This window comes from Cyprinus carpio, chromosome A12 (assembly GCF_018340385.1).
Source record: "Cyprinus carpio isolate SPL01 chromosome A12, ASM1834038v1, whole genome shotgun sequence".
Classification (NCBI taxonomy): domain Eukaryota; kingdom Metazoa; phylum Chordata; class Actinopteri; order Cypriniformes; family Cyprinidae; genus Cyprinus; species Cyprinus carpio.
Genome location: NC_056583.1, coordinates 10,139,232 through 10,161,642, shown reverse-complemented (window position 1 = coordinate 10,161,642; position 22,411 = coordinate 10,139,232). Strand labels below are relative to the sequence as shown.

The following is a 22,411-nucleotide window of genomic DNA, read 5'->3' as shown; positions in this document are numbered from 1 at the left end:
AAACTGCACAAATCATTTTAATTGCAAGATTAGAGAGCACAGTACTTGCAAAGCAATAACATGCAAACCGTTTAATCTTTTCGCTACTAATGCAAGACGGCTCCCTAACTACATGAGGGGGAAAAACTCATTTTTTCTGCAGAGCCCTCCGCTAATATTGAGATCCTTTATTAATATGAGCAAAATTGTTTTATTCGTTTAGTGATTGAGATTCTGTGTGGAGGAATGATGGCATCCCTTGCCAAAAACGGAGGATAATCTGTAAAGACATTTTCCACAGTCCGTTGGGCTCATATTTTGTACAAATATTAGTGGAGGACACTGAATATTGCTTGAAAAAAAAAATGAAACGCCATAATTACAGCATCAACCATTCACCCTGACCCCTGTTGTTCACCGCCTCATCTTTCCAAGTATATAGCACTGTAGCCTGCAGACCTCAACGTGGGAGGAGCTTATGCCACAAGTAGGCAGTGACCTTCAATGTATTGGAGTATAGTTGAGGGTGGAGTTCGATATGGACCTTCTGTACGACCCATCTGGAGCTGCCCTGAACGCTTGGAACTGACCCCGGGCTTCATCGATACCTGTTACAGTGAGATGCAGGACAGTAGAGTACAGGAAGCAAGCTCAGGACGAGCAGCTCAAGAATAATTGGAGAAATAGCTGCTATGTGTCCTTTCTAAAAGAAGTCAAATCTTTACAGAATCTCGAAATAAAAGTTTTATTAGGTCAGTTGCTGAAGTCATGAGTTCAGGGCCAGCGGCTTGATTGATAGGACTGACAAACCTGTTTATGTTTCATCTGAGATATCTGAATTCCTGTTTATTGACACATAACAGAGTTCTGAAATACAGTCTTAAGAGCATGCTGCATATTTGCCGTAGAAATGTTAAGCAGAATACATGTGACAATATTTTACTTATATCAACTGTTATTAAACCAGTCATATTATTTAAAAAAAAAAACATACAAAATTATACAGGTATTCAATTTTAAGGCTTAAATTTCAGATGGATTTTGGCTGCATATCACTATGATTTCATCTGTTTTAAAAGGTAAACTTAGAAAAGGGGCCTCATTGTTTGTAGAATGTGTCATAAATCATATTCTCTGGACAGTGATGAATTTAATTTAAATCATATAGATTAATTAATCTTTTAGCAGTGTATCTATGAGTATTTCCTTACAGGGAAATACTTATGAGTAGTTTCATGTTTCATGTTTACAGAGTTTACGAGTTTCCAAAAAAGGTACAAATAATAAAAATAATGGCTTTTGTCATGATATTTGTGTGTACAGTATATATGTTATTTACAAACATAGTAAAAAACAAAACATAAGTTCACATAACATTGGCATTATTACATAAAATAAAATACATTAACTTATATTAGTAACGATTTAAATCAAAAGGTGAATCAAATGGGTGTAGAGTTTGCATTATTCTTAAAAAAGCATAAAATAATATAATCATAGTAAGAGAACTTCAGAAATCGATTTTTACAGTATTTTATAATACTATTAAGGACCTTAAAAACATAATAAATATCATACGAAAAAGCTTTCTGGTTATTTTCTCTTCCAAGTAATGCAACCAGTCCTGCTGATTTGGATGGCTATGATATAACACAAATAAAAATAAAATCATTTAAAACTACCGATGCACAATGAATAATATTTGAAATTATACAATAGCACTTAAAATTACACTCAACACGATTCCCTGCCATATGGATCTATGTTCTGTATTCACAGACTACATCTGAAATTTCTGAAAAACTGGGTGGAATTGACATTAACAGTAGTTTGGTATACTTTACATACATTTAATCAACATCTAATCATTACCAGAGCTTAAATCGAGATTGTGAACATCTCCATCATGTTGTAGGCAGCAGGGGGCGCTACTTACTCATTATTACACCCTCACATGAAATTAGGCAAATATCGTAGCAAAGTTGAATCAGTCATCACTCTTTAAGCAAAGTTCGTTTTGACAAACATTCAGCATATAATTACATCATCACCATCACTGTCTTCCACTTACAATCCATTCAGAGAAATATTTAGCACATTATCCCTTCAATCACCTCAGGACCTATACAGACACCATCATTTTTAAAATCGTGTCCTTCTTTATGTTCAGAGAGCTTGTGTCTCTGTCTGTCTGTCACCTCCTGCAACATGCACAATCCCATGTGAAGGTTTCCACTTAAAGAGTGATTATTAAACCCAAACTGAAGGTCTATGGCTCACTTTTTAGTGGCCACTCGCCGTTTCCTAGTAGCCAGCATGTCATAGAAAGGATCCCTGCTAATGCTTGCCCTGTAGGATAGCAACAATAAAACAGAAATTGTACAATCAAAGCATAGAAATATACATCCATATAAAACAATAACAGTATTTTCTGGAAGCAGTCAACCTGATTATAAAAAGATACAGGGTTCTTTTATTTAGGGTGTCCCACAGGACATGCTGAGGCAGCTTTTGATGTAAAACACCAGGCTAAACTGACCGCAGAGCAGTTCCACAATTCCAACTGGGTCAGAAGACGTCTGTTACACACTTACATAGACACCTACAGTGCCACAGATTTTCAATTATTGTACACAAATGGCCTTCAGAGGCCTACATAAGACCCAAACATACGTTTTCCAATTCTTTTAAAACAAGTCTGTTTTAGGCAAGGGGAAAAAGCCAGAGTCATGGCCAACAGCAAAAGACTAAGCGGTCTTTAACTTCCCCTTCTCCAGTGATAAATGCTGATTTATCCTCAGGAAAGACCGTTTAACCTTCAGAGGACGTGGGTCACTAAATCACCCTACAGTGTGAGGTTTGTACAGTATATGTACCACATGATTTAAGCATCCATTCATTCAAACAATCATTCATATTTATATATTTTAATTAAAAATTTGATGAAAAAAAAAACTATAAATAGTGTAAATAAATTATTTTCTGCAAACAAGTCTTAATGCAAGTTTAGTTAGTTTTATTGGAAAACAAGACAAAATTTATATATATATATATATATATATATATATATATATATATATATATATATATATATATATATATATGTATATATTTATATATATGTATGTATATGTATATATATATTTATGTATATATATCTGAAATTGTACCATGAAATTTTTGTATTTGTATATGTATATATATATATATATATATATATATATATGTATATATATATATATATATATATATATATATATATATATATATATATATATTTGCAGTGCACAGTCAAGGTCTAAAACACTGGAAACACTCTCTTCATGTTATCAGCACAATGGCGATGTTCCGTGATAAGAGTGAAGCCAATGTTCCTTTCTGAGCATCTGTGGGTGTGTGTATATGACCTACAACCAGCACACATCGGTTATCTGAGAAGAGAATAATGAGGGCTGACACCGTGAAGCCTTACTTGATGGATTTGATCCACTCTTCTTTCTCCTCCGGCGTGGGTGCAGATATTCTGTACACCACGTGATTCCCCTCCACCACCTTCCCGTCAGCCTCTGTCTTGCATGCCTTAATTACCTGCCCCTTATGACTGGGGTTGTAGAGCTCAAAGCAATTCTAAAAGGTTGAAGCATGAAATGGATAGAATATAAAAAATATAAAACAAAGAATATAATTTAACTGAGAGCTTGAAGTAGAAACATACTGGTTTTCTTGGTTCTTCCACCTCTCTTATACTAAGATTCTCTAGTGGAATGATCCCCCGAGGCTCTTTGTCCTGTGAACATATTAGTAATAGACCATGTTTATTTGTTATTAAAGCAATTAGTCTTAGAATTAATCTGCAGTATGTTTCCCTAAATGTGATGTGGATGGTGGGGACTTAGGGGAACACATGATGTGAACGCATAAGTGAGGGAACTAACTATGTGCACATTAAGCAACTTCTGTCTGTCTCTATCTAAATCTGGCACACAACAAGGGAAAAAATGCATTATTTCCTTCCACTTTGCTGATGAGATGACTGTGGGGAGGTTGGTGCTCTTAGTCCATTAGTCCATATGTGTTCACTTTGAGGTCAAGTATATGTAAGAGTACTCATAAACACTGACACATTTTAGCATGTGTACACATTTAACATGTACTTACTGATGACACGTCCTGCACTACAAACATTTTTATCCAATCAAATGCTCCAAAATGACAATGTCCCTCCCCTAATAGCAGCTGAAACTGATTAACAAATAGTAAATTGTGGCTGTAACTAGTCTTTTGGCTAAAAGCTCCAGAAATACATCAACACAGGACAGAAGTATTTGTCAAGTCATTTCATGGAGTGTTTCTTCATATATTGTTTTGTCTTTATTGTAAATGTGAAGCTTGTGAGGACTGCTGGTGTCTGCTTAGACACTGAACAAACCATTTCTTAGCTGTTCACTTACTCTTTTTCTCCCTCACTTCCTCTTCTATCTGACCTCCTTTCACCCATATCTTAACTATCTGAATCATCAATACATTTTATAGATAAATCCTAAATCTGTTTACTGCTCAAACAGGACATATCGAGCAGTTCTACTTACTGTTGTATATTCAAAGTAATACAGACAGTTATCTGTCAAAATGAACCACCTCCTCTTCCAGGTCTTCACTCTTCCCCCTGCAATTCAAATACAGATAATAACAATAAATAAATAAATAAATATTGGGAAAGTGCTTAAACAGTGGCAGATCCTTTATACTGTAAATAAATAACTACATGACATGGAATTATCTCTCACCAACTAACATTTGCCAAAATCCATTTGATGGATATTAAAGGAACTTCACTCATAAACATTTACTCAGCTATTAAAGTGCTATTAAAGCTTTTATGGTCTGCCAATAACAGCATTATCTATGTAATCCTGATCAAAACCAAAAAAAAATAAAAAAATCTTTAGAAGCTCTTTAATTACTCTGAATGATGTCACAGTAGCAAATCTGCTGGATGAGCCATAATATAAAATAGTTATTGAATGAGATGTTGGATAATACCACATTGAATCTAATATATAATGAAATCAGGGCAAACTCATGGGTTTGAAACCATGAAAGAACGATAGATAGATAGATAGATAGATAGATAGATAGATAGATAGATAGATAGATAGACAGACAGAGGGGCAGATGGACAGATGGACAGGCATACAGAGAAAAACATATACAAACCTAGTTTTAGCAGCCATCCCTCTCTGTCTGGATTAAAGAATGTGTGAGTTAGATCGTTCCCATCGTCTTCAGGAATTTTGAAAGGCTCATTCTTAATGCTTTCATATAGATTCTGTGAAGGAAATGCATATTCTATCATTATATAACTTAGAGAGGTATGATCACAGTATCACAGTATGATGCAGAGACTCACTCTGAGCAGCTCCTCAGGCAGATCTCCTCCCTCGTTGATGCCCCGATTCATGGATATGAACCTTTCCACCGAGGGCTTGTCTCTGACATTAGGGTTGTGCAGGCTGGTGTTGAGCATGATGACAGAGAACGAAAGAACATAGCATGTGTCTGTGGAGAGAAGAAACTTGGATCGGTCAGTCAGCTCTGTAGGTCCGCAATGGCAAATTAAATGGAGACTGCATATAAAGATTTATGAACACAATATTCAACTCTCTTTTTTTCTCATTTAAATTTCATATTAGTTGACTTCTAAATGATACATTCTGAAAGCATAGAGTTTTATGCAAGATATAGGCCAGTTTTTAATGTCTCTGCATCTTTATGCATGACTCCATGCTGACAGAAATATATTAATGCTTTGGACATTTGCAGTCTCTGTTTATGAATAAATAATCATTCCCTTGCACTTTGTTTTAGCACAGTGTCTTTAGTCCATTTCTGGGGTGGTGCATTTTATCCAGTCTCTAACAGTGTGTGCCAGCATCACTGCCGTTATAAAGCTCTGCCCTCAGAGGAGCAGAATTTCTTCAGATACTCAAAGTGTGCTGTAATTCAAGAGAGTCGGCCCAGCTTGAAAACTATACAGTTTTAATGTTATATATGAATTATTTTTGGGAATAAGGCTTTAAAGGGGTCATGAACTGCCTTTTTTATTATTTTGTATTATTTTGTACTGTTCTCTGAGGTCCACTTATAATGTTATCAAGATTTTTACATAAAAAAACATCATAATTGAGAAGTAATAGGCTATTTTCTGTCCTGTTTTGACCCCTCTCATTGGAACGCTCTGTTTGAATAGGTGTGGCGGATTGTAGAATCAGAAGTAAACACCCACTGCTATGATTGGTAAACAGTTGTGTATGTTTGACAGCCTGCATCCTTCATAGATGGATGCTGCTGATTTAGGTTAAAAACGCATAAATACTCAATACATATCAAACTATCTGTAATAACAGACAAAGCAATAGTGACCACGCATTAAAAACTGTTACTCACACTTGTGTGGTGTGACATTACTGTCGGATCCAATATAGTCATGAAGTGTCTTTTTTTTTGTTTTGTATTTTTTTTTTGTTTTGTTCAAATTTTGCCTTGTTTGTAAACAAATCCATGGCGAAATAAATAATCAAAGGACCAATTCTTTCTGACATGGTCTGAAACTTCATTATAAATAAAGTTCATCCACTCTTTAGGATCAGAAGAAAGGCAATGCAAAGACTGTGTTTTTCCACAAATTGGCACTGAACAGTGTCTTCTTGTCTTCGGAGCCATCTTTATAGTTTGGTTTATGTGTAGACCTGCGTTTGCCTCTCTCTTTATTTACACTACAATTGGAATCGGTGGGCGGGACTAAACAGGCAGTGATGTAGAAGTAGGTGTTGATCTTCTGCAGAGGCGGGGTTTAGCCACACTATTACATCATAAAGTATCACATTCCACAAGATGTGTTTTGGCAGATTGGCTTTAATATAAGCTGTTTTTAGACTAACAAGAAGGTTTTGTGTTCTGAAACTCACAGGATGTTTTTATGGTACAATGACCTTATATGTCAAAAGATCAAGGGAATTTTTATTTCTCAGTTCATGACAAAGAGGGTTTCAGGTAGAAGTAAAGATTCCTGTACCTGTGGACTGAAAGACACCTGGGTTACACTGGCAATATCGAGCAGCAAAGGTCTCCATCATTCGATCAATTTTCTGTGCTTCACCAGGAAGTCTGAAACTCCACAAAAACTGCCTGCCAGGGAGAAATGGGAATGACACTTAAAATTATAATGATTATTTGATGGACCTTTGTCTTAGGTAATTAATGAGTATGTATGATTTTATTTTAACAGAGTAAAAGAGTGATGCAAAGATAATGAATGGCTTGCTTAACTCACATTATGCTCTAATTATTGAATATCCTTTTCCATTAGATTTTTTTTCTTTTTTTGAAATACATCAAACAAAACAAATATGGCTTTAAATCATTCAAATATTGCTTATGTCTTAAAGACATTTTTTTTTTTTTTTTTTACAAACAATGCAATTTGTTGTAGTTCTTCTGAATATCAAAAAAGTGGTTCTCTCAAAGAACTGGCAGGGTTCTCTCAAAGTTATGAACGAATGTTCATTCTTCCAGTGTAGCTGCTCTTTAATAATAACTTAATAAAATTATAAAATGGAACATTCTCTTAATGGCTTCTCTAACATTTGAATAACAAAGAAATATTGTTTTTAAAAGATTTAAAAAAAAAAACAGAGGTTCTGAGCACTTAGAGCATATTCAGAAATAACATTTTTATTACTTAAAGGGAATGTTAGTAAAACATTATTAGTTTTTCTTGTGGTTAGCTGGGCAAAAATTTGATAAAATGATATAGGTTCAGTTCTAGATATACAAACACTATATAGAGCTTAAAAGATGACAATTCTTATATTTCCATTTCCATATTCAGAACATATAGTTTTAATGGATGGTGGAGAAAACAGCAATCTGCTCACCTCAATGCTTGCACCAGGTTGAGATCAGCAAACTCATGAAGCTCCACAAATGCCTGCAAAACCTTAATGTTGAAGTCATCTCTAAAAATAATGAGAAAAAGCGTTTAATCAGCAATATCTATTTCCTCATTCACTCCAAGCTCCATCTCAAGAGATACATGCACTCATTATAACAGAGGTCAACCAGAAGACAGTATAGACTTTTAAACATTTAGGAGTCAGTCGCTGTTCATTTGTTCACTTTTCTACAACAGGGTTTCAGAAAAACTATAAAAAAAAGTACAATGGTGTAAAACCATGTTTGGTGTATGGATATAAAAAACATCATTTGAATACATGCAAGGGTCTTAAAAAAGCAGAGGTACGAACATAAAGTGTAAGAAAGTGATTTGCCACAGCATATGCTTTATTACACAAGCTAAGACAGAACCATGTTTCCAAACTCTTTTAATCATAGACACAATAATAACCCAGCTCTTCCTCATATATATAGTTTATGACCACACTTTCTAGTAGCAAATGAAATGGATGACTGTACAACTGATCTTCAGGCTAGAGCATAGCCAAGAAAACAGTTATCAACTTGGACAGAATGCCTACGTAGACAGGGCTATTTTTATATCCAACAACTATTACACTGTAGAACATGCTTAGTCTCTCTTTTTTTGTAAACCTTCCTCAGGGGGCAATATTGAGCAGTTAAATTGTTGAAGACCTTTAACACTACAATTACACCTTCATTTGTCTTGGTAGCAAGTGTTCTGTGTTAAGAGATGTCAGTTAGGGGCAAGATAAGGTGTCTACATATGCTAAATATTGTTTTGGAAACTTGTAGTCATTTTCAGTTGTTACAAAAGGGGAAGTCATTTCCTGAGAGAGCAGAATCTTTTATGGAAAGGCCTTATCTAACAAGTCACATATAATTTGCACAGATAGCAAGACTGGTCTTGCTATGTGATCGAGAGCGATGTTACTTACCGTTCCCCTAAATAATCTCCTATAACAGTTTTGTTTAAGCCTTCTCCTTTATAGAGGAACTGTGCGATGTCCTCAGGTGTGTGCTGCAGAAGATCATTCTCCAAAAGAAATAGGATTCCCTGCAAAGATGTTTGATATGTTAACCACTTCATGATGATACAAGTAACACATGACCCTGGGTATCATTTTATGTATGGTAAGGTGAATAAAGAAATAGCAACAATAATACCTTTTTAGGATCCATATTGAATTTCTTTCTTCCAACAGCAATCTGCTTGTTCCTCTGAGTGCTTTTGCTGTAATGTGGTGAAAAAAAAGTTCTCAAGTTCTCTTTTAAAATAACAAATATGAACTAACATTATTGTAGTCTCAATGCTAAACAAATCGAAAAACCAAAAGAAACATACGTCTCTCTGACACACGTTAAGTGTTCAATCTCTGTCATGACTTCTGAGATCTCAAACTTTAACCTCTGCAAGAATCACAGAAAAAGTCGTTACTTAAGTTATATCACCAAACTCTTTCTTAATATTCTTAAAATGAATGCAGTGTATAATAAAATATATCATGCAACCAATCACATTCAGCCCCCATCAGGTGGAACTTGCAGTGAAGGGTGACATGATAAATGTCAATCACTGAGATATCTTAATGACTTTAAAAAGATAACAGCTACATTAAAGCCGATACCTCAATGTCATCTAGCAGCTCTTTTTTCCTCCGTCTAATGTTGGACAGTTCATCTCTCTCTTCCAGTGAGAGATCTTCAGGCACTGTTGAGAAACAAATATGACATCTAATAATAATAATAACCAAGAAAAAAGAAATTCTACAAGACACCCAGAGATATTCCTGACCTAAACTCAAATCCCAAAGTGCTATGTATGACAAAAAATATCCAAAACACATTTATCCTCATAAATAATGTTAAATAAACTGGCCTTGGCAACCCAAAACCTAGTACTCAAGAAAGAAGCTTTTCTTTTAGGCTGGAAACTGAGTATTTTATGTAAGTACTTCATTCCTCGAGGACACCTATGATATGATTCCAAATGTTCAGGACAACTTGACCTTCTGTGGTGAAAGTTATCCTGCATCTAAGAGACTGTAAGCCAATCCAACTTTACAACATTGAGGTGCCCACTGAAACACAGAAGGTTACAGTAAAGAAAACATCTATTGAGCATCATAAACTCTGCTGTGGGTGTTTTGTAGTGGTTTCAGATGCTTAATTAAGTCACAAAGGACCACAATCTCTTGAACTGACTTTATCATTTCTCAAAATTTTCACAAGTAGGAGAGTGTTTTTGGATGAGGACCTCAGTTGCTTGTTGCTCAGTGCTTGTAAATGTGGACAATACACACACACACATATATATATATATATATATAAGTACATTATGTAACTGCACCTTAGATGCACCAGGATTAGACAAGAGATGGGCTAAAAAGAGGGGCAGGGGGGGATTTCCTGTGGTTGTCTGGTTCTGCTTCATGACAACAGAAGGGAAGTTGAGAATGAGTGCATGAATCAGGGTTCAACCTTAACAATAACATTGTAGGATGATTCATTGCAGTCATTCTGAGCTTGCATATTGAGTGCAGTGTTTTTTTTTTCAATCTTTTATTATTATATAAAAGCTATACTAAATCTTAATGAGGAGCCATTTGTTCGTTACACAACAGGGTCTGGTCTGGTCTGGGTATGGTCAAATGTAACTTAGGTAAAAATAGAATATTTCTTCAAGATATGAACATTCTGTGCCTCTAACTTGCCTGTGGAATTGGCAAAAATCAGTAGAACAGAAGTAAATTCCCTTCTCATGAAATTAAGCCACAGTGTCCTGAGGCTCATTGTGAAAACCAGTTTATCTTTATCAAGACATTGCATTGATTGGCAGGCATTATTATTACCAAGTTGCTTTCCATTATTATTCATTTAAACCATTATGCTGAATTTTTGGAAAAAGGAAAAATAAGAAACACTATCAGTGTTTAATCAGTGGCTCGTGATGAAATCACTTCCCTGCACCTTGTATTGTGGGAAAACAGGAATGTTGTCTGTATGCAAAACTGTCCATTCAAAAGCTTCATTCCATCAGCATGAGTGACACTTTGCTTAGAAACTATTACAGCTGTTTGTAAAAAACAAAAAACAAAAATAACCTGCAGGTTCTTTAAATTCGGTATAGCCTAAATTAGACACAATTCAACTGAAAATCGCTGCGACGTGATCTCATGAGAATTCGTATGCATTTTTCGTAAAATGTGGTTCAACAAAACATACATTTACTTATGTTTTTATGGCAATAAAAGATACAATACTGACGTTTTCAGAGCATCTAAACATACAATACTGATGTATTTACAGCATTTTAACGTACAATACTAATGTATTGATGACACCTAAAATGTAAATTATTTATGTATGAACAACTTTAAAGAGTTACAAATAAAAGTTTATACTTTTTACTTTATACTTGTTTTTTTTTATTCTTTATACTGCACATATTTTTAAGAAATAGCTACGGTTAGGTTTAGAAATATTAGGAGTGGGATTAGCGGATATAAAAATATCTTTTTAATTTTATATTGTTACTAAAATGGTAATTTCCCTGCGTTTCGTTCAGTGATATTTTTAAATTCACTGTAAAATAGTTTACGTTTGAGGGTAGGTTTAAAGGTCTAAAAATCTGAATCACTCATCAATAAAATTATAAAAACGCATTGATACAAATATCTTAATGATATAAAAGATTTGTAAATATTTTATGTCTTAAGCATTGAAATACGTCCAAATAGTACGTTTCAGCATCAATAAGAACATACAAAAATGTATGTTTTGTGCTTGCAAACGATACATACTAATACCTACGTATAAACAATGAGACCTTGCTGGAAAATCACGTATAAGTTTGTGGTAAAAGATGAGTTGAATTCATGTTGACATTCTGAATATAGATATTAAAGGTTTTGCAGCAAACACTGCATCCTGGTTTCTAACACCCTCTTTAATCTACACACTGGCCTCAATCCCTCTAACTATATCTTATCCTTATTCTCAATAGCTGCACGGACCACCAGCTGCTCTAATTCCACAGGCTTACCCATTGATATTAACCACACACTCAGGCAAGGGCCCACAGCACAGGAAGTGTGCTGCACACACAGATGTGTCCCAGTCACTATCCTATCCAAATATGATAAAAGTGCATAAACCATCATTACAGGATTGTGTAGGCTACATGTTGGTGGGCTATATATAGTGTGGGCTATATGTTGGTCCATTGCACATCTTCATTGCTGAGTTAATGTACTGTATATAATATATATATATATTAAAGTTATGCTAATACACATTACACATATTTAGGTTTTATTTTTAAGCATAACTTCAACATACAGGTAACAATGAAAATAGACTCTATGGATATTGATATTCCTAACACAACATTAACACAACATAAAAAAAAAGCTCGGTGATTCAACAAACGAAACAATTTCATCATTAAACAATGTACCAGTGACCAAATTCTATCAAATTTATATTTATCAAATTTATAAAATCATATGTTATACCCACAACCCCTTTTAATGTCTCTTTCTTTAGAAAACCTGCAAATGATAAAGAAGTAATGATCAAGAATGCATGGCTGCTGAATACTGCATTCCTGACAAGAAAGAGATGGGGCTCTGGGACGGTCCTGACTCAGTGGGGGGAAAACTGGACAAGGCTTCTTTATACTAGTGACTGTTTGTTTTTAAATCTCCTGCTGGGACAAAATGTTTTGACAACCCCATCAAAAACCTATTTAGGTTTTTAACTTCCCCTTTCACATTTTTAAAACAAATATGAAAATATTTGCATTCAACAACAGTAATTCACCATCCACTCATTGCAACTGTTCATAAAATATTTTGGAATACCCTCCAGACCTTCTTCAAATCAATTCAAATGTGACACTTAGACCACAACAAACACACTGAAAGATCTCTCTCATTCTTCAGTCTCATACACTCACAATAATAAAGATGTATCCACACGATAAATGTTTGACACCATCAAAGTCTGAAATATTCACAGATTAAACCTCATTTCAAAATCTCAAAATGGGCAGCAAACATAAACATCAAATTGGTACTCATGATGTCTCAGTATCAGATCTATCAGTATTCAGAATGGATATTACACAGCAGTGAAATGTAAACACTAAAATGTTTTTGATATAATAACGTGGCTGACATTGTCTTGACATTAAGCAGATTTGCCAGGCACGCTGTCCTTCGGATCTCTGCTGGTGCAGTCACACCATTGATGAGGTTTTGCTCACTGCCTGTGTCATGCCTGGTGCCAGACGGCTCCTCAGGAGAGCCTGGAACAGACACCGGTGGCATCAGACGCAGACAATGAGCGCCATGCCTTACTATCTCTCCTTTTATCAGTCTGAGAAAGTCTGCCTTTGGTTAGACTTTAGCTTAGGACAAAGCAATGATGTAACATTTTTTAAATGGCCATAAATTTCTGGTTCTGATAGAGACTGTAAAGAGGGTTGTCCTTGACATCCTATCAGTCTTTCTTTGCAGTCAACCATCTGCCACAGAAACAGAAGGGAAAATGGTTTTCCATTTGGTTTTTCCCACGGTAAGATAAGACAAATAGCCATTGAGTCCAAGGCTTTGAAGTTTACAAGATACAAGAGGAACTGGAAAGACCTACTGAGCTAATGGTGCCTCTACAGCTCTGTGCTCTCTTGTTCTTGAAGACATTTACAATTGGTCTTTGTCAGATAAAGTGATTACGACAATAAATCAACATAGTAGTGAAACTAGCTCAAAAGTGCTCCAGATGTCTGGATTTTAGGTCTGGTTTCTGTTTCTGTTTCTTTTTTACACTGATATACCAAAACAACTCTCAGAGCGAAACAGCCACAAACGAAATTGCTATTATTATCTCCACTGTCTATTTAGATGATCCCATATATTGAGTAACTAAATGCAGAATCACTGCGGAAAAATCATCTCAAAAGAGTCATCATAAAGGGTCATGAAACCCCAGACTACTTTGGAACTGGAACTGTTTTTTTCACTGGCACTTGTCCAAAATCAAGTTTCATCATGTTTTATTTTTCCAAAATAGTCAACACAATAACTCATTAACCTGATGGCTATAATCAGTGTAGTACTATTAAGGTGTCAAAATTAATATCTAAATATGGAGCAAAAGAAAAAAAAAACCACTATCTTCCAGTCCTTTAAAAATTACCATGGAAACCACACACTACTACAGTTATATGTTATTACTCTAAAATGAAAATACATGAATATCTTGACACTGTACAAATTGTGAGTAAAAAAGGAATGGAATAATTTACAAATCTCATAAACTTATATATTATTCACAATAAAATATAGATAACATATCAAATGTTGAAAGTGAGACATTTTGAAATGTCATGCCAAATATTGGCTCATTTTGGATTTCATGAGAGCTACACATTCCAAAAAAGTTGGGACAGGTAGCAATAAGAGGCCGGAAAAGTTAAATGTACATATAAGGAACAGCTGGAGGACCAATTTGCAACTTATTAGGTCAACTGGCAACATGATTGGGTATAAAAAGAGCCTCTCAGAGTGGCAGTGTCTCTAAGAAGTCAAGATGGGCAGAGGATCACCAATTCCCCCAATGCTGCTGCGAAAAATAGTGGAGCAATATCAGAAAGGAGTTTCTCAGATAAAAATTGCAAAGAGTTTGAAGTTATCATCATCTACAGTGCATAATATCACCCGAAGATTCAGAGAATCTGGAACAATCTCTGTGCGTAAGGGTCAAGGCCGGAAAACCATACTGGATGCCCGTGATCTTCGGGCCCTTAGACGGCACTGCATCACATACAGGAATGCTACTGTAATGGAAATCACAACATGGGCTCAGGAATACTTCCAGAAAACATTGTCGGTGAACACAATCAACCCTGCCATTTGCCATTGCCGTCTAAAACTCTATTGTTCAAAAAAGAAGCCATATCTAAACATGATCCAGAAGTGCAGGCGTTTTCTCTGGGCCAAGGCTCATTTAAAATGGACTTTGGCAAAGTGGAAAACTGTTCTGTGGTCAGACGAATCAAAATTTGAAGTTCTTTTTGGAAAACTGGGACGCCATGTCATCCGGACTAAAGAGGACAAGGACAATCCAAATTGTTATCAGCACTCAGTTCAGAAGCCTGCATCTCTGATGGTATGGAGTTGCATGAGTGCGTGTGGCATGGGCAGCTTACACATCTGGAAAGGCACCATCAATGCTGAAAGGTATATCCAAGTTATTGAACAACATATGCTCCCATCCAGACGTCGTCTCTTTCAGGGAAGACCTTGCATTTTCCAACATGACAATGCCAGACCACATACTGCATCAATTACAACAACATGGCTGCGTAGAAGAAGGAACCGGGTACTGAAATGTCCAGCCTGCAGTCCAGATCTTTCACCCATAGAAAACATTTGGTGCATCATAAAGAGAAAGATGCGACAAAGAAGTCCTAAGACAGTTGATCAACTAGAAGCCTGTATTAGACAAGAATGGGACAACGTTCCTATTCCTAAACTTGAGCAACTTGTCTCCTCAGTCTCAGACGTTTGCAGACTGTTATAAAAAGAAGAGGGGATGTCACACAGTGGTAAACATGGCCTTGTCCCAACTTTTTTGAGATGTGTTGATGCAATGAAATTTAAAATCAACTTATTTTTCCCTTAAAGTTATACATTTTCTCATTTTAAACATTTGATATGTCATCTATGTTTTATTCTGAATAAAATATTGAAATTTGAAACTTCCACATCATTGCATTCTTCTGAATAAAATATTGAAATTTGTGTCTTAACTTTTTTTAAATCGGGTTTGTATGTATATATATATATATATATATATATATATATATATATATATATATATATATATATATATATATATATATATATATATATATATATATATATAAATATATTAGGGCTGTCAGTTAATTACATTTTATTTAATTACATGATGTGGAAATTAATTAATCTAATTAATCGCAAACTAAATGTGTCTGTGAAAATACCCACAAAAGATAATTTAAGGCCATTATTGTGTTAAATGGGATAAGTATGGAAGCCCGTTTCCGCCAATGAATAAAAAATAAAAAGAGGTAATTGCAACTTTTTTATATCACAATTCTGACTTTTTTCTTGGAATTGGGTGATACAAAATTGCAATTTTATAGATATAAACTGGCAATTCTGAGAACATTTCAGTCTTTGTCTTCCCCTCAGAAATGGACTTTATAACTCACAATTGAGAGATTATATCTCACAATTCTGAGAGAAAAAAATTCAGAATTGCAAGATATAAACTCGCATTTGAGAGAAAAAAAAATCAGAATTGCAAGTTTTTATCTCACAATTCTGACTTTTTTTTTGCAATTGTGTGTTTATATCCCGCTATTCTGACTTTATAACTCACAATTGTGAGTTTATATCATGCAATTATGAGAAGAAAAGTCAGAATTGCGAGATTTAAACTCGCAATTGTGAGAAAAAATGTCATAATTGTGAGATAAAAAGTCGCAATTACCTTTTTTATTATTTTTTATTCAGTGGTGGAAACGGGCTTTCATAATAACAGCCTAACATGAATTATGGAACATAAAAGAAGATATTTTGAGAAACATCTCAGTATTTTTTGGTCATACAGTGAAAGTCTGGTAACCAAAAGAATAATCTTCAAAATATCTTACTTTATGTTCCACGAAACTCAATATGATTTTTTACAAATTAAATTACACTCTTAATAAGAGATTAAAACTACCAGCAGGTAGCACTAAATGTCTTTATGGGTAAGTCAATGAGTCATTCATTCATTTGATTCGTTCAAACGGCTGATTCATCCAGGAATAAAGTAAATAGGCATGTACCGCTGTGTCCAAAATCACATACTTCCCTACTATATAGCAGGTGAAAAACATTATGTGAGGCGAGTAGTATGTCCGAATTCACAGTATTCGAAAAACAGTAGGCGAAAAGTGCTCGGATGACCTACTTCTTCCTCCTGGATTCTGCAGTGCGCATTCGAAGGATACTTTAGCTGAGTCTCATTAAGAAGGCTGCATCCTCCGGAGGTCGCATTCAAAGGCTGCATATGTTATCAAGACTGTCTTATTTTAGAAAAGTAGGACCCTCCGAATGCATCCTTCGAATGCGACCTTCTTTCACAGGAATTTGGAGGCTGCATGAGGTGTGTCCTTCGCTGCTACAGATAACCCACAGTTCTTTGTGTCGCGTTAAACAACCATCGTTTATTTGAAAAATTTTGCAATGCTGGCAGATGTAACATTACACACAAGCGAAGATGTGGTGTTTAAATATAAGTATTTCAAGTTCTTTTTTAAGTTGCATTATTTCAGTTGGTAGATATGGATTACAAGTGTTTAGTGATTTTTAAATGATTTTTAAGTGATTTTTTTTCTTTGCAAGGTGAGAAATTATTAATTTGTTTAACCCTCTGGTATTGTACATTTAACTATCGTGAGAGCGCAGCGAAGCTATAAACGTGTTGCCATAGCAATGCCTGTTTTCTCTTCCGCACGTCCTAGTCCTACAAATTTAATTTCATTTAATTCTGGGTTGAGAACACTTCGTATACGCATCCTTCAGAGGATACGACCTACAGATGATGCAACCTTCGAAATGAGACACAGCAGTCATACTACCCATATTCATACTATATAGAACATACTTTTCTAATGGTTGTGAAGTAAATTTAAATTAACTAACTACTCAAACAGTACTATATTTTGGACGCACGGAATGTGTCTGAATTCATGTCTCCACTTTTTCAGACTGCAAGCGGCAGCTCTCTGTGATCGGTCTGTGCAGCGCCGCATGAAGTCGAACACTCCTAATGGCTCTCTTTATGAAAGGGCCATTAAATCCTTGGTTCACCAGATTTGTTCAAAAGGCAGATTCTTTCAGAAATGAAAAACCAATTCTGCTAAAATGAAAAACAGTTCTGCTGTGGCTTTATAGGTAATTTTTTTTGTTGGTGAAATTGAGCAAAAACAGACAATATTATGTTTAAAAAATATAACAAAATATTAACTTTTTATTTACTGAACAGCTGTATAAAATCACATTTAAAATCATGCTATTCGGGACAAAAACAGCACTCGTGTGATATTGCTCCCACTGTGTGATGTTGCTTATCATATGATATAAATATGGAACAAAACTCATATAGGGGCTTTTTCCCCCAATATCTTGATTTTTAGGGGCACATAACTGGTAAAAATGGTTTTAAGCCAGTCATTTATATTTTTTTCTGTTTCTATATGAAGAAACAGAAAAACAATGAGACAAATTAATCCAAAAGAAATGTGGCAACATCTCCAAGACACTTGAAAAAACCTACCTGCAAAGTACTGTAAAAAGTTTTAGGCACTTGTGTACAACTGTAAAGTGAGGATGCTTTCAAAAATAATGTCATAAATAGATTTTATTTATCAATTAACATCTATATGCTAAATCAAATATACATTTGGTGTGACCACATTTTGCATTTCAAACAGCTTTTGTGTTAGGTATTTTTTTGGGTGTTTTTTCTTTTATTTTTGTAGTTGGTTTTCTTGTGGATTGTTTTTGAGGTTTCTTCAGTTCTTCTGGAGTTCATCAACCCCAGGCAGATGATGGTGAGATCAGATCACTGTGTGGAGCACTGGCTGTCATCAGACTTCTTGTGCATAACTGATAGTCCCTCCTTGACACACTACAGCAAAAGATAGAAATAACTGGCTTAAAACCATTTTTTGTTGGTGAAGATACTAAAGGCTGCTGGATCAATGGTGCCCAATCCTGCCCTTGGAGGACCAAGATCCTGCAGGTCAGCCACCTTCAACACATTTGCCTGGAAGTCTAGTGAGTCTAAAATGAGTCTGAAGACCTTGATTAGCTGATTGAGGTGTGTTTAATTAGGGTGGAGCTAAACTCTGCAGGATAGTGGCCCTCGGGGAACAGGTTTGGACACCCCTGTGCTAGGTCAGTGGTTCCCAACCTTGTTCCTGGAGCCCATCCAACACTGCACAGCTTGCATGTCTCATTTATCAAACACACCTGATTCAGGTAAACAGCTCATTAGAAGAGACTCTAAAACCCAAACTGTGTGTGTGTCAGACAAAGGAGCAGTGTTGGGGCTTCCAGGAACTTGGTTGGGTACATAGATAGTAACCATGTACTATGAAATGTTGCTCTGAATGAAATCCAGCATCTTGTCAGAAGATGGCATGTACATCACATTCGCTTTTCAGATTTTGGATACATGTTAATGTTTATAAATGGAGTGTACTGAAGTGCAAAATGTTAAATCTGAAGAATATCTGAAGCTGAGTGAACGATTTGAATCTACAGACGAAATCTCTCACTCTTCTCCATTCATTCACACTACTCCATACCAGATCAGTCTGCAAGTTTCTTCGTGACAAGCAGTGCATTGCAGAAGCTTCTTTTGGAACCATTTTACATGATGGAGAAGATATATACAAAATAACCAGCCTTTTTCTTCTCTCTCTCTCTCTCTTTTTTTGTCTGTCTGAAACATCAGTTATTGTTTGTTGAAATGTTGTATAAAGCAACATTGTTCTCCCAATTGTGCTGTTGTACTGAATGTCAGCACTACAGTCGAGCGCAAAATGGCACTCAAGTAATACTGTTCAGTCCTGAAAGTAATATTTTCCAATTAATAAACTGGTAATTTATAAAATGCTATATAAAAAAAAAATTATAATAATAATACGAGCACTTGACTAATTAAATGCCTCGTGATCCCTCTTGGCACCACAACTGTTCTCATAAACATCTCGTGAGCTGCTTCAAAGGATCTCCACATCAAACAAACTGTCGACCTACATATGAACAGCCATATGAACGGCTTCGGCAATAAGACTGAAGCGATGTTCAAATTCTCATTAAAACACAACGATAACACAACGACAGCAAGAACACTAAGCCATTTCACGTAAAAACGAAACACCTTTTATAAATGTTAAAGTGCAAATGAAGTAACTTTTTCTTTTGCGGTCGATAACAGTATTAAAAGTAAGAATAGTAGAAAAATGTTACATTAAAGTTTACTTTTTTCCTCCCCGTTTAGTGCTGATGATTGATGAAATATCCTTCACAATGAGGAAACCGAGTGAGCTGTCTATTGAGTGCAGGGCATCAAAACGCGTTTCGGATCAACTGCACGCGCCTGTTAAGCTCAAAAATGCAGTCTAGGTTGGTTTTTGAAACAAACCAGAGACTGACAGCTGCTTGTGCTTGCATATAAAACAAAGCTTACCTCGGTTATCTTCATCCATGTTTATTCTGTGAGGGGACTTGATGTAAATAACGTCCTAGTCTTAGATTACTACCCTAATAATATAACACTGGTCTGTGAAACACAAAATTAAATCATATTAGGATATACTGAGCTCATCGTAATCCAGTTCATGGGCTGCTTTAAATGTCATTCGCATGTTCTATAAATTGCTGCATAGATGAACATAAATCCTGGCGAAATAAATAAATATGCAGAACGCTCTCCTCCAGCTCCCATTCACCTTCATCCATATAGAGACTTGTGAGAAGAAACAGCTTCATTTAGCCAACGAATAGAGGCTCCGCCCATCACCATAATCTATTAAAATGTGACTGTTATTAAGTGATTGCATCCGGTCTTTACGTAATTTAATTGTGTAAATATCTCGAAGGTAAGTCGGAAGAATAAAACTAAAATTTTAAAAAATTACAAATCCGACAGAATGCATTGTAATTTCCTATTTCTAATGTGTTTTATGTGTGAAAAGCATGAGAAGAGAAAGAGAAAAGCATGATTAATTACTTTGTAATTATATTATATGATGAATATTATATAATTTGATTAATATTACACAATTACAATAATGTATCACTCACAAAACATGTATTTATTAATATTTTTGCCACATGTTTTTAACCACAGTCTTCACTGATGTAAATATTTCTTATAATAAGATCTACTGCATATAAGAGACCTGGAAACAGAACTAATGAGGTGATATGCAATATCCAGAGCTTCATACGTCAGAACATATGTCAGAATTAGGGTGGAGGATCCTAAGTTCCTACTGACTGTACAGTGTACAGGGACTTGCCCATTTTCCAGACACCACATGTCAGCCAGTATTAGTCAGACTATTTTCCAGGTAAGCTGAGGTCATTATTCCTCTCCAAACTTTCTTACCTTTTGTGTCATGAATTCCGTCTTGAGTGCAATGTGTTTTGCGGCTTTCCAAAGAATCATGCATAATCCATTCAACAACTTAAGAATGTCATTGTCACTTTGAAACAAAAACAGTCTCTGGTGTTTCACTTCCTTTGCATGGATTTAAATGCCCCATTATTTGTACTTCACAGCAAATAGTTTTTGAACTTAGACTCACTCAGTCCTGTGAAAATGAGCGAGTTTTGTCTCTGTGTCTCTTAAACTGACATTTAAAATATTTAAATGACCCTATCTGAGGATGTTATGTTAGGTATAACTGGATATGAGGAAATCAAAAGAGCAGAATGTAATGTTCTATGACCGCAGCACACAGCCAGGCCCTGTGCGAGAGGGAATGACTATGAAGTAGGTACAGGGAAAACAGGGGCTTCAGGGTGGGAATGACATCCTGTGTGGGAAACAGATATCCGCTGAAGCTCAGGAAGAGAATGTTGTTTGCATTTTCCCTTTTTTCGAGGGCAAGGAAAACTCTTCCATGAACTTCACTTGTACTGCCCGGTTCACTCTTACAAAGATTCACTAATACTGCTCTGATGCCAAATTGACTAATTAACCCTAACACAGACAAGATTGGAAAATGATCAGCAAAAAATTAATTCATGTCACTTTTTATATCATCTGGACTTAAGTAAAACATTGAAAGGACTTTTTGTAATTTTTTATATATTTTGGATTTTATGAGTTATCTCCCAGGGTACATTGCCCTATTAGGGTATAAAAAACAGCCTAAGTCATCAATAATTCTATGATTTATTTGATGCAAACAAATATGTATTATTCAAAATATGCTGCATGTATGACATGTCTTGTATTTTTACATTTCTGAACTGTCTTGTCTTCATTCTCAGGGGTGGGCAATTCCATTCCTTGAGGTCCACTGTCCTGCACCGTTTAGCTCCATCACTAAAACAATCACCCTTGCCCTGGTATGGGATTTCTACTGAGGGACATCCGCTCCCCTTGATGCGATTTATAATCCCCATCCACCCACAGATAGTGTACATGTTGGCTTTAGGTTAAACTGACAAAACAAGCACAGAAAATTTGTACAAAGTCATGTGACCCCCGTACTCCAAACAACCTCGACTATGATAATGATGACAGTATTAGATGAAAAAATCTTCCTCGTGCCTCCTATGAGAGACTTAAGAATATGTATCCTGTGGTGCATGTTGCCTGTTTAAGGGTC

General features: G+C 35.5%; 1 protein-coding gene across 1 annotated transcript; it reads right to left on the bottom strand.

Moving 5' to 3' along the window:
• Nucleotides 1-708: 708 nt before the first annotated feature.
• On the bottom strand, nucleotides 709-20,550 carry LOC109110624 (cytohesin-3-like). Its single transcript, XM_042767452.1, has 13 exons — nucleotides 20,257-20,550; nucleotides 9,585-9,667; nucleotides 9,302-9,366; nucleotides 9,124-9,190; nucleotides 8,895-9,013; nucleotides 7,917-7,997; nucleotides 7,055-7,167; nucleotides 5,390-5,538; nucleotides 5,197-5,308; nucleotides 4,569-4,645; nucleotides 3,695-3,766; nucleotides 3,452-3,606; nucleotides 709-2,328 (listed from the first exon to the last, which is right to left on the bottom strand). The coding sequence occupies exons 1-13, from the start codon at nucleotides 20,273-20,275 to the stop codon at nucleotides 2,256-2,258; spliced, it is 1,185 nt and encodes a 394-aa protein (XP_042623386.1). The 5' UTR covers nucleotides 20,276-20,550; the 3' UTR covers nucleotides 709-2,255.
• Between the last annotated feature and the right edge of the window lie 1,861 nt (nucleotides 20,551-22,411).

Coding starts and splice junctions, on each gene's coding strand:
- LOC109110624 (XM_042767452.1), bottom strand. Junction 9,367..9,584: donor AGCTGCTAGATGACATTGAG/GTATCGGCTTTA, acceptor TGATTCTTGCAG/AGGTTAAAGTTTGAGATCTC. Junction 7,998..8,894: donor GGAGATTATTTAGGGGAACG/GTAAGTAACATC, acceptor CATTATTTTTAG/AGATGACTTCAACATTAAGG.